Consider the following 12,266-nt stretch of genomic DNA (forward strand, 5'->3'; position numbering starts at 1 on the left):
TCAAAAGAGAGAAACTGATATGCTAAAATGAAATTAAGCAAGAGAAGCTACAATTTAAGGGGGGGGGGGGTCCAAGCCACGCATGTTGCAGCTCTTTTCCATCACAATCCTGTTAAAACCCACTAATGTGACCCCCAGACTTACAGACCATCTTCACACACACACAACAGCCGAGTGCAAAAAACGCCACACCTTTCCACATGTTTTATTTGAAGATTTTTGGACATTGCCTTAACATACAAGTTCAATTTTCACATTTCATTCCCCTGCGACCTTTCCCTTTAATGTAACCCCTATGTACAAGTATTGCAAATTAGTCATGGCAATAATTAAGGTTTTCACTCATGCTAAATGTCCTCTAATGCATAGTTTGGACCAAAGGGCTCCAAGTCTCAGCCCTTTGTGTGTTTCTTCTTTGATGACTGGATGCACAGCTGTGGGTGCCAGCGAGGTCCACAAGTCAAAGAGTCTACCGCCCGAAGCACATTACCCTGATGTAGAAAACCAGACCTCTGCTGCTCTCGACTCAAACCGGCTTGCAGATGATTCAAAATGTTGATGAATGACAAAAAAATGTCAATCTCTGCAGGAAAAAAGTCCTTCTTTAATACAGCTTTTAACTGTGTCACTGTGCAGTAAAACTCCGAACAGTTTCCACATTTTATTTCATGCCATTTAAATAGTTCTCGTCTTTTCTACAATATCATGTTTTTTAAGATCCACAAAAGCCTACATATTACCGTAACATACAATGATTATCTGTGAAAACAGCTCTTCCTGAGAAAGGTATGTAGTTCGTAAGAGTTTCAGTTCTTCTCATACAAACAAAATAAGGCAAGTAAAGATTGTCTGGTAATCTTTTGTTTTGCATTTTGTTTCCAGAGTGGCCTCTGACATTTCTTTAAAAAAACAAAAAAAAAGTAATCGTGATGTCTGAAAGTCAAATTTCCCTTGCTCCACATTCTTAAAAATCTTATAGGAACGGCAGCTCAGCATTGCACAGTCTCAAAATCCAAACGTTCCAGTTGGTAAAATATGTGATTGTGCTTGTGTGGTCGTTGTTGTCCACTTATTTGTCAGTGGGAAGCCCTTAAAGAGTAATGCTGCAGCCAGTTACTGTTTCTCTCCACCTACCATGCGATTTTGAAAATATTAGGGACAGATGTGAAGAGAAATTAGGGACTTTTTGTCTTTTAATTTCAGGAAAATTGCGCCTAAACACCTCGAACTGAAAACCGCCTGCTTATTTTATCCACTGGAGGCAAAACCTTTGCAAGATAAATACAGCACCTGGAAATCTGTGCTCAAATTTATTAATTGTGACAGTCAAGGTTGTCATTAATGAGTAAAAAATACCCCAGTTTATAAGTCCAAATAAAAAGGTGTTTCCCTTTGGAGCTAACACTGTATCACTGCCGCCCGAGCTCAGCTGACGAGGATAAAGTTGGCCTTCATTTGCTTTGGAGGCTAAAATAGCTGCTCACACCAACAGAGCGACTATCCAGTGTCTCTGAAAAGATCTGATTCAACTTAATTCATTAAAGTTTCCCTCACTGAGTTTTCTCCCGAGTCCACTTGATCATAGTCTCTGGCGAGCGGTAAAGGAAGATGAGTTTAGAGTACATGTCCTCCTCCAGGTCCAGCTCCCCCGTCTCTCGCACCAGGAAGATATCGGTGCACAGCTTGAGGATGCGGTCCACGTTGGGCAGCTCCTCGAACATGATGGTGTGGGAAATGCCACTGAAGAACTCGCGCACAAACTTGCCGATGACCAAAACCACAGAGGCGTACAGGCCCATGATACTAAACAGGAAGGAGAAGAAGAAAACATTCAGATTTTGGATTCTTTTAAATTCTTATTTCCCTGACTAGAAATCCAAATATAATGTATCAAAAAGGTAAAACATATGATATTTGACAAAAGCTGTGAACGCTGTACTTCTCTATGATATTCTAAGAAAATAATTTGATTGTTCTGTATCCCAACTGCCAAAGGATTCGGTTAATTTTTGTGAAGAAAAAGTATATGAATCGATCCCACGCTGTCTCATCAGCATCCAGCCGTAACCCCATTTTTGGTCATTTGTCTTTACATTTTGATTTTGTATCATATACACATAAAAAAGAACTCAGGCGAATCCTCCCTTAGTTATGCTGCAATAAGCCTAGGCTGCTGGGGGCTTCCCATGATGCACTGCTTCAACTTCACTCAAGAAGGTTCTTGGATGAGAAATCAAACGAACCAAGAACAATTCTAGTTACCTTTTTGTTAGATATCTTTAAAAAATGTTTTTCACTTTCGAATAAGAGACCGCCTCCAGTTATGAACAACATTAGGTATTTTATACATGTCAAAGTAACATTCACAAATCTCGCATAGTAGAAATGAATGTAAAACATGTAATATTTCATTTATTGCTGATAAGGGTGTGTCTCGCATGAAAAAAGGGAAATGTGACAATTTGGTAACAAAAGCTCAGTGAAGCAAATATAGTCCACCAACACAGTCTGCCTATTCTGTGTCAGTGTCTTTAACTAAACATTCAAACTGGTTTTAAATACATTAAAATAGTCTGATATGAAATGAAATTAATCAGTCAGATTAGTTTCAATCAGTAAGCATCAGTTCCTATCCTTACTTATCTTGTGACTCCTCTCATTATTCTTTATTTCTGCTATAACTGCTATTAACCCACTGGCTGTACAATTTTCAGTAACTTTCATAATATAATTTTTTACATATAAACACAAACATTTCACTGAAATACACAACAGAATATCACAAACCACGTACCCATATCCAGCTAGAAAGCCCAAACTGGGCGGGCTGACTTGGTCGCTGAATACGAACAGTTCCAGGCCTGCAGACTTTAGATTGGTTAGATTGGTCTTGCTAGGCTCTGTCTGATGGACGATCCACCATTCTTTATCATTGCTGTCATTAGCTCTCTTCAATTTCACCTTAATGTCATAATATTCTGGGCGACCGTCCGTTTCTACGATAAAGAAATAAAGAAGTTTTGTCAGAAAATTTAAATCAGATTTATTTTGGAAAAAAATATACAAAAGCTTTGTCCATCAAAAGTAAGTATATAAATTGATGTTAAAGAAATTTACTCACCCATTAAATAAAATGGCTTATGTACTTTTTGAAAAGCATGAATATGTTTTGATATTTAATAGTCAGAAATTCTAATCTACTACATCTCCTATTGAGATGGAGCATCTTTACTATTTTTTTTCTTTACTGTTACCAAATCAAATAACAAGGATGAAAAATTCACATCACTCTAACACTCTGTACACAGTGACAAATACTCGGTCACCTCTGTAAAGGCTTTCAACGGGTTTGGACTCCACATCGCTGGGTGCTCGAACATAGCGAGGGAAAACATTTGTTAGTGTCCTGCAGGAAAAGAAAAGCTGTAAGTGCTTGCAAGTTAATATTTTATAAATATTATAACAATTCTAATGATTATATTATATTATGGTTTTGTATGTTATAGAGGCGTGCCTTACTAATTGTAAAAATGTTTACTTTTTAACAGATTTGTAAATCCACTTCAGTCTAACAAAGCAAACATCACATATTCACATATTTTTCCCAGAATTCGTCACTTATAACCAAATCACACCAAACTGTTTATCGATTAAAGAAGTTGTCTTTTTGCACATTTTAATACATTTTCTGACAAAAACAAACATCCATTGATGCTTCACAACCAACGGATGATGTCAGCATGGCTTCGTCCATCTTTTATATACAGATTATGTTATATTTAAAAAGACCTTGTCTCGCTCCAAAACACACCAGTCAGTTGAAAAATATGCTACCACTAAGTGCTGTTAGGTTTTATTGTTTGCTAGGTTAGTTTTGCCCCTGTTTCCAGTCATTATGTTAAATAAATGCATATAAGTGACACCTGTCTTCACATGTCACTGTGGACTTGCTTTACTAATACTCTCCATACTTAATTTATGTACAGCCATAAAATTTTAATTGGCACTTTCGAAAATAAGAGGGAAAATTATTTAGCTGAGGGGGAACATTTAGCAGCTCCTGGTTACTAGAGAACACAAACTGGCAAAGAGTAAAGAGAAAATGTGTGGCTGATACTATACTCACACTTCTGTTATGTTACGTTCATCTTTTAACAGATCTATAAGGTCCTGTCTTATGTTTTTGTCTTCGGTTGTAAGCAACCTTGTTTTTTTTCCAGATGCTGTTTCTGCCTTGGCTCCCAGGCTGGCGTTTCTAAAGGAGAAAAAACATACTTAAATTATGCTTAAGGAATTTGTATCTTTACATTTAAAATTAAAATGTTGTTCGATGCGAAGCAAGGCAATTGGGGTTATTATGAAAAAGCAGATTTGCAACAAAGCTGGTAGACTGAGGAGAAGTCTTGTGAATGAGGGACAATTTAACTAGCCCTTGCTGATGTCTATGGGTCAAAAACTTTGACAACAAGGTATGATGAATGTGTATGTATGGCTGAGTGACTCCAGTGTCAGGAGTGGCTTGGCCCTCCCTATATAATAGGCTGACATTGTCATATGTTATTCAAAACAAGTCCACTTCTTCCTCACTTCCATAGCAAGGAGGGTGGTCCCCGGTTCTCTTGAGTAGCATGAGCATAACCTTATGTTCTCTTTCACAGCATTTATTTCATCTCTCACTGTGGGAGAAATACTGACTCCCTGATTCCGAGACATGCCTGTTAAGAAGACAACTGTCCCCCAATAACATTTCACAGAGGAGACGCTCCCACCTGGGAAGAACCTACACTGAGGGCTGAATGCACCAGGTTAAGTGCTGTCACATCTAGCTTGTAAAACAGATGTGCAGATGTGTGAGGTGAGGGCCAGCATCCAGCTGAACACACCTCCTGGATGGAAATTGATTTAAAAAGAGCCCATGAGGTTGTAGTGGGGACCCCTAACGTGCCCCAGGCCAGCAGGAGGCTGAAGACCCCTGTTAGTATAGGCCACGGCAATTGCTCCTACTATCCAGTGGGAGAGGCACAGTTTGTGCTTTAGCCCAGCACACAAAAAGCTGGTCACCCTGGGTTCTGTCCATATAAACAGACAGAGCATAGACTGGACACAAGGTTGCTCCTCTGAGGTGAAAGGTGTCAGGTAAAAGCCCGGCAGTTCTATAGGGGAACATGTGCTCTGAAGGCTGGCCTTTCCCTTAGAGATGGGGTGAGGACTGTAGTATTTTGGAAGGGACTCCGAGTAGAGCAGCTACTCTTCCACATTGATAGGCGCCAGTTGAGGTGATTATTGCACTTTTGCCAGAATGTCATTGATCTTACGTCTTTGGTCATACACTACTTGTAATGTGATGTCGATGCTCTTTAATAATTATCTTTTTTGTTTCATGATGATAAAATAAATAACTTAAATTTTATTACTTATTAATTAACCCTTTACTAACAGTTATTATAAAGTTTTAGCTATCTGGAAACACATTTGTCCCTGCGTACCTTTGCACAGACCAGGACACAGTGATGGAGAAATCATCAGTAGCGTTCAACATCTCTATCAAGCTAGCTCTGCTGGGCGGACTGATGGTCCACAGAGAGTTGGAGCTGCCTTTCAATTGAGCAATGATCAGGTCCTTATAAATGTAGCTCTCCAGCCACTGCATGGCGTCCTAATCCAAACACAAAATCAAACAATTGGAATAAATATAATTCAGTCGCACTAAACCAATAATCTGTCAGCTAAGCAAGTTTAAATTAAGGTCAACATGCACACATACACAAATGGACTGTTGATTGTTAAAACTGTTTCAGATTCAACTATAATTCAACTATCTAACTATAATCTTCCACTGAATATTAGTACATATCTTTTTGTTTCCTTCAGGAAAAATTTATCCCCTGATTTAAGGGTATGGATGGATCTTGCTAACCAAATTTGCTAGCCTTGACCTTCTCAGTCAATACATAAAATAAGCTTCCAAAACCAGTTGATGACATCATCGTTGTTACGTCGATCCTTTTTACTGTCTATGGTACTTTAGTAGAGAAAGAACTACTCGCATTATATGGGAACTACTTTACATCAGAGATAAAAAAGTATTTATTTCTCAAATTGAAAACACATTATGGTTTGTAAATTATGATCTTCTATTTGTATTTGATTTCGTATACTTACATCTTTCTTCTTATAATATTCTACAAAGTTGCGAAATTCCTTTTCCGTCACATTCCGCAGTTGCTTTTGCTGCGCGCTCATGGTGAAGATGGGCTGTGGAAAGACAACGTTTTGAAAAAAGTCTAGTTAAAGGTGAATACACCTCTAATGATTTTAAACCAAGCACTTGTTTCTGGTGAACTTAATTTATTCATACAGATTAATGTGCAGTAACTGTTGTGAAACTATGCCTGATACACACACATACAAACACACTACATTAAATCCTCCACCCTAAATACACTAAAATATCTCCCTCAGTCCACAGGTACCACATAACCATAAATGTTACCTCTAGACATTTGACAAAGGACCTGTGAAAAGAGGTGCCAATGATTTTATATAAGAAATTGTGTCCACACCTGAAAGCCTGCCAGTGTGATTTCAAACGAGACATCCAGCGGAGTGTTGACGACTCCAGCTACAGATTTCACGAGGGACATGAAGAGCAGCGGAAACCATACTATACAGATCAGCAGCACCACAATCATTCCTCCCATCCCATACTTCACCACTTTCTTCTTCTTCTGGCCTCGTGGCTGGGGATACCTCTGCAGAAGGATGACAGAGAGGACACTGAAATAAGTTACTGGTATTAGATGGAGAACGTAACACAGAATTCCCCCTGATCCTTTGCTTTAACAACAAAGTCAACGCAATTTTTTTTGACAAATTTGTAAAAGTAAAAATGTGCAAAAAGTTTCATGGAGGGATATATTTCAGACTGACTGGGTAACAACTACGAGAGAGCAGTGAATAAAGATATTTTCACTTTTGTTATTACAAATGCAGAGAGCTGTGCAAAATCTACACATCAGGCACAACTTTCTCATATGCAAGCTCTCTCTCTCTTTCTCTCTGCACAAATTTTTCACTATATATATATATATATATATATATATATATATATATATATATATATATATATATATATATATATATATATATATATATATATATATATATATATATATATATAAGATTTACCTCCATAAATCACAAAAGTCAATTTCAATTTAAATTCCAACATGACAGACACTGGCCCTGAAACAGATTTTTTTACACTACACTAGTGCCACGATGATAAACACCTTCTCTGACTCTCTCCAGCATTTCAGGATAAAGATGTGAGCGTAGATGTCCTCCACACAGATCCAGCTGGACAGAGACAGCGAAGTGTCGGTCCAAACCCAGTCCATCACGGCTCGGAGCTCCGTCAGGAAAGGTACTAGACGGAAACTGAAAACCACATATCTTCTTTATTAATCTGGCATAATGTGAAAGCTCATGATATTATTGCCTATATAACAAGATACTCCTTTAGTCTACAGCATACATGCCAAACTTATTTAGCTTCCTGATTTTATACCATAGCGCATAGCCTTCACATGTAGAGTATTTTGGAACTACTCAATTTAATTTAATTCAATTTTATTTATATAGCATCAAATTACAACAACTGTTGCTTCAATTCACTAAATAACTTACTTTTAAACAATATGCAAAGATTTAGAAATATTTTTTTGTAATTTTAAATACATTTTTTATTTTAAATAGTAGTCATAGTTTTGTGTGGTTTCAGTCCTTTGTATTAAAGTCGGCATGACCATACAAGAAACAGCAGTGCACTGTATTTGTTTTCACACTGCTGGGCTCATCCTCTCCTTCGAGACATCCCTTCTCTTTGCTGGTAACCCGCCATGTATTTTAAAACACATATTAAATTGCTATTAAGTGAATAAAACCCATTTTTGTGGCTTTTTTATGATGAAGAAATAACACCAAAGATTCCTCTTTCATTCAGTTTAGCCAAAAAATAATGAATTTTTTGTTATCAATTATAGATGTGCGGAAAAGTGGATATAGATTAGGTAGAAAAAGTATTGTGTTTATTAATTTCACACCCTTTTATGCATAGCTTGACTTTCATATTTTTTAGTTCACACATGATCTGGAGGCCTTCCCAGTGGCCTGATGGTGATTTTCTTGTTGCTGGTAAACGGTGAACTCAATCAGCAAACAGAGCTGTGCAAAATCTACACATCAGGCACAACTTTCTCATATGCAAGCTCTCTCTCTTTCTCTCTGCAGCTTCCATGCACGCAGGCTCCACATGCAAACTCTCTCCCTCTCTCTGTTTCTGTCAGCAAGGCAGGCAGTGTGAACCATGTAATGTTAGACACGTTGATCAGATAAATAAAGAAAAAGCAGAAGGGTGAGAGACGATGAAATACAGAAGCAGCTGAAAGTACCAGCTAGCAATAGGTCAGTCTAAAACACAAGCTAATACATCTTTGGATCTAGCTGTGCAGTCAAATAAGTAATAATAATGCATATAGTAATAAGCTCATAAATCGAAGTATCCAAACAGCATATTTTAGAGATCTGTTATGAATCTATTATAAATTTAATGTTAGTGCTTACCGTTTCAGCTGCATTAATGAATTAAATTCTAAATGCTAAACTGATCAAATATAACATAACTAGAGCGAAAACCAATGCTTATGTTTCTATACAATTCTCCTTGCAATTCTGCTTCACCAGCACCAGCAGCAGCAGCTAGCAGGGCCTTGGACATGTTTGTCCAGCTGGAAGAAATGAAACTCTCTCTGCATAACTCACCCCTGGAACAGGAAGAGGTTGACATAATTGTAGCTCTTTGTGAGGAAGTTTCCCAGAACACGGGTGGGATAACCACAGCGGATCTGATAGGCTGACAGCCCGAAGTAGATGCACTTGACAAAATACCACATCTGAGCGACTGTGTTCTCACTGAAACGTCTATGAAAGGAAGAAAACAAAGACAGCTGTTGAACTGAAAAAAGAATGCAGCTGGTTTTCTAACTTTGAAGAGCAAAATAAAAAAAAAAATGCACAAATATATTGGACGCCATGCTGTCAGATGTATTTTATCATTTAAATTAATTAGGATGATTCATCTCAGCTCTCACGTGAGCTAAGATGAAGCGCTTACTTGTCTGTGACCTTTGGCAGGATGAAGAACATCCAGAAGTGGATGCCAAAGACCAGAATGACCTGGAAGATAACCTTGCCCATAACAGACTTTCGGAGGTAGAGGGCCCGGTCCACCACCATGGTGCCAAACTGGATCAACACCATGACGAGAAAAGCTCCCGGGACCTGATCCTCTGACAGCGATGATGTGATGTCCGCCGCTGAGTGTTTCTACAAGGAAAAGGTAAACATAAAAGTCAGTTTTATTAAGTCACGTAACAAAATTCTAATTGTTGTTGTCACTTGAGGTGAACACTGTCATTTTCTTCTGCAGATAAATTCAAAACTTACACCAAATGCCCAGAATCCAAACACAATGATGATGAAGTCAACCGTGTCAGCGAGGAACATCAGCACATAGACGTCGGTGACTGCGCTGTACTCTGGATGAATCAAGTTATAGAAAAACTGCCTCATGGGAAGATAGATACCCAAAACCCTACAGGGAGCAGAATCAGTGTTATTAGAAAGCGATCAAACAGACGCCTGAAGCTTTTTGTGTTTGTGACCTTTCTGAGACTGTGTCATTTTGTAAGGAATCTTTTACAAAGTTTCACATACTGAGGTCTGCGCAGAAGAGAATAATCAGCCTTCAGACTACTCTAAACACTAGGATGGAGGAATTTTTCAGTTGTTGGGTTTTAATGATGTCAGTGAGAATCTGATATTGCATCTACAGCCTCCTGTGTGAGCATCTGCCTGCTAATCAAACCCTCAGTTTGTTGAGGGAAGCCAATCAGAAGAACAAGAGCTTAAAGTGTCCTGTGCAGTTTAACTTAGTTTAATGATGAACTGGGGGTCTTACAAAAGGATAAGATAAAATGGGATTGTTTTTAACCATTAATCATACAAAGCTACTCTAAGTCCAAGAATAAAAATATGTAGTTGGAAATAAAGATAGTAAATCTGCTTTACATTTAAAAACCGCTTATAGGTTTTTTTCTGTGCGTTCAAACAAAATCACTTCAAACAAGTCTATATAACAGCACTTATTTCATATGAAGAGCTGAACTTATTTTGAGCAAAACATTGGGTTTCGGTTACTGTCTTACACATTATATCTGGGAAACCGCTCATTGCATTGCAATTAAATTTAGAACAATAACATGTTTGGAGTGTCTGTTGCAGCACTTACAAAAATGACAGTGAACGGTCTAACGGGAATGCTGTAATTAAAGATCCAAATTTAGACCTTTGAAAGGTTTAAGCTGCTGTATCACCACGGTGGTTTTCCACAGTGCATCTTACATCATTCATCAAGAATACTTGCTGAGCACACTTCTCAGCAATGCTCTCAAAACATTACAAACACACTTTATAGTCAGTAAGAAGCTGTGGGTGGAATTAAAGAGAGAGAAAAAAGAAACACAGCCACTTCAACTTTTACAAAGCAGCTATGTTTTGTGCTACCGCTTTATGATGAAAGCTTTTGCTTTGAAGAGCTGCTCCCTCAGTTTCTCTATGATCATCTGTTTGCGGGTCTTCTGATGGACGCTGGCCTCGCTGCTGCTCTTGCGGCTGCTGTTGCGAGAAGCTGTACTTCCTGTGGAAACAATTTACATTTTCAGTTTTAAATGACCCGTGTCAAAGCTCTGAGTTACTGACAAACGCAATACCAATGCAAGACTTTCTATTTATCGTTATTTTTACTGTAAAGAACAAAGTTTACGGTTACCACAAAATATCATATTTCTTCCAGGTGTTTGTTTTACAGAAATACTGCAGCAGGGGATTTCTTAAATCCACCATCCAACAACAATTTAGTAGCAGGAAATAGCCAAAAGGGAAAAAAAGCCTTCACCTCTCTTAGATCTTGCAGAAGAGTGAAGAGATGGATGAGAAATGTGTGAGCCTCCACTGGAGCTCTTGCGCCGCTGGTAGGTCTGCTGCTGCTGCGAGTAGGGCACCTGAACGTGTCCTGAATCTATGGAGGTCCCGAAGTTTATGGACCTCAGGGTCTGATTGGAGCCTCTCCTTTCACTGTTTAGTGACGAGCCCGGTTCCGACTCCTTCTCACTCTCCTCGTCTTTTCTCTCGTCTTCAGACTCAGACTGACTTCTGACTTCTTCAGACTGACAAGGTGCCTCTTTCTTTACCTTGGGGTCATCCTCATCCCATAGACCATGGCACTGGTAATGAAAGGTGGAAGGACTGTTATTTCCATATCCAAATAAGATGAAAGTGAACAGGTTTTTTTCCCCAGTCATAAAGCTGTCCTACCCTCCAAAAAGAAAAGAAAAACATAAAAATATCACTAAAATCCCTGATACATGTAACCAATGAAGCCACAAACCCTCATCGTGGTAACAAATCTTTAATTTTTATCTCAGCGTTACTTCAAATACTTCAAATTCCCAACAACATAAATACATCTTCTTTGGTTCCTTTTACAATTTCTACAGGTAAAATAAAAAAAAACCTAAGTTTATATTATCTCTGCTACACTGAAAATAACATGTTTTCCCATAACGGTTTAGGGAGTAAATGTGACTGATCATTAGGTTTTATAACAGGACTCATTAGAAATAGAAGATGAGAGTGATCACAGTAATCGGCCTTTCAAATATTGAGAGGTGCACGACCAGCTGACAATACAACGTTAAAATCGCTACGTGACACCCACAACGAAAGTGACGCATCGAGCATAATGGAACTTTTATTTGGCTCTTTTTTGTAATATTTAATTGAGCAGTTTTGCTATTATTATTATTATTATTATTATTATTATTATTATTATTATTATTATTATTATTATTATTATTATTATTGTTGTTGTTGTTGTTATAGTTATATGGGTTGATTCTATGCAGTATAATCTGTAAACTAAGTATAAGTGACCAAAAAATCAAATGCAAGGCTTCATAAAAAAGCTGGTCTTCTGTAAAAAAAAAAAAGGAAAATATCAGAAAGCAATGACAACCCGCATTTTAGTCATTATATGACATAAAAATATTGGCAGCAACTAGCGTAACCCCTCAGCCTCAGCCTAGTAGATACACATGTGGTATCAATTTAAAAAATCCTTTGTTGCCTTGTTCTTAAATCTTATA

The 12,266-nt window shown here is 37.9% G+C and overlaps 1 protein-coding gene across 11 annotated transcripts in view; it reads right to left on the bottom strand.

The window, feature by feature from the left end:
- Window positions 1-195: 195 nt before the first annotated feature.
- The window catches only part of piezo2b (piezo-type mechanosensitive ion channel component 2b), a gene marked incomplete at its 3' end in the record, with an annotated part of 92,996 nt that continues 80,925 nt past the window's right edge, over window positions 196-12,266 (bottom strand). For 9 of the 11 annotated variants that reach the window (XM_080861970.1, XM_080861972.1, XM_080861969.1 and 6 more), the window contains 13 exons: window positions 11,018-11,345; window positions 10,627-10,759; window positions 9,508-9,655; window positions 9,176-9,387; window positions 8,824-8,982; window positions 7,293-7,440; window positions 6,564-6,752; window positions 6,163-6,255; window positions 5,487-5,656; window positions 4,127-4,255; window positions 3,327-3,406; window positions 2,795-2,996; window positions 196-1,803 (listed from right to left, as the gene is read on the bottom strand). In XM_080861970.1, the coding sequence (XP_080718096.1) occupies window positions 1,551-1,803; window positions 2,795-2,996; window positions 3,327-3,406; window positions 4,127-4,255; window positions 5,487-5,656; window positions 6,163-6,255; window positions 6,564-6,752; window positions 7,293-7,440; window positions 8,824-8,982; window positions 9,176-9,387; window positions 9,508-9,655; window positions 10,627-10,759; window positions 11,018-11,345 (2,244 nt within the window). The remainder of the gene's footprint in view (window positions 1,804-2,794; window positions 2,997-3,326; window positions 3,407-4,126; window positions 4,256-5,486; window positions 5,657-6,162; window positions 6,256-6,563; window positions 6,753-7,292; window positions 7,441-8,823; window positions 8,983-9,175; window positions 9,388-9,507; window positions 9,656-10,626; window positions 10,760-11,017; window positions 11,346-12,266) is intronic. The other 2 variants (XM_080861966.1, XM_080861967.1) reach the window with 1 other exon arrangement.

The sequence above is a fragment of the Rhamphochromis sp. 'chilingali' genome (assembly GCF_963969265.1).
Source record: "Rhamphochromis sp. 'chilingali' genome assembly, chromosome: 16".
Lineage (NCBI taxonomy): Eukaryota > Metazoa > Chordata > Actinopteri > Cichliformes > Cichlidae > Rhamphochromis > Rhamphochromis sp. 'chilingali'.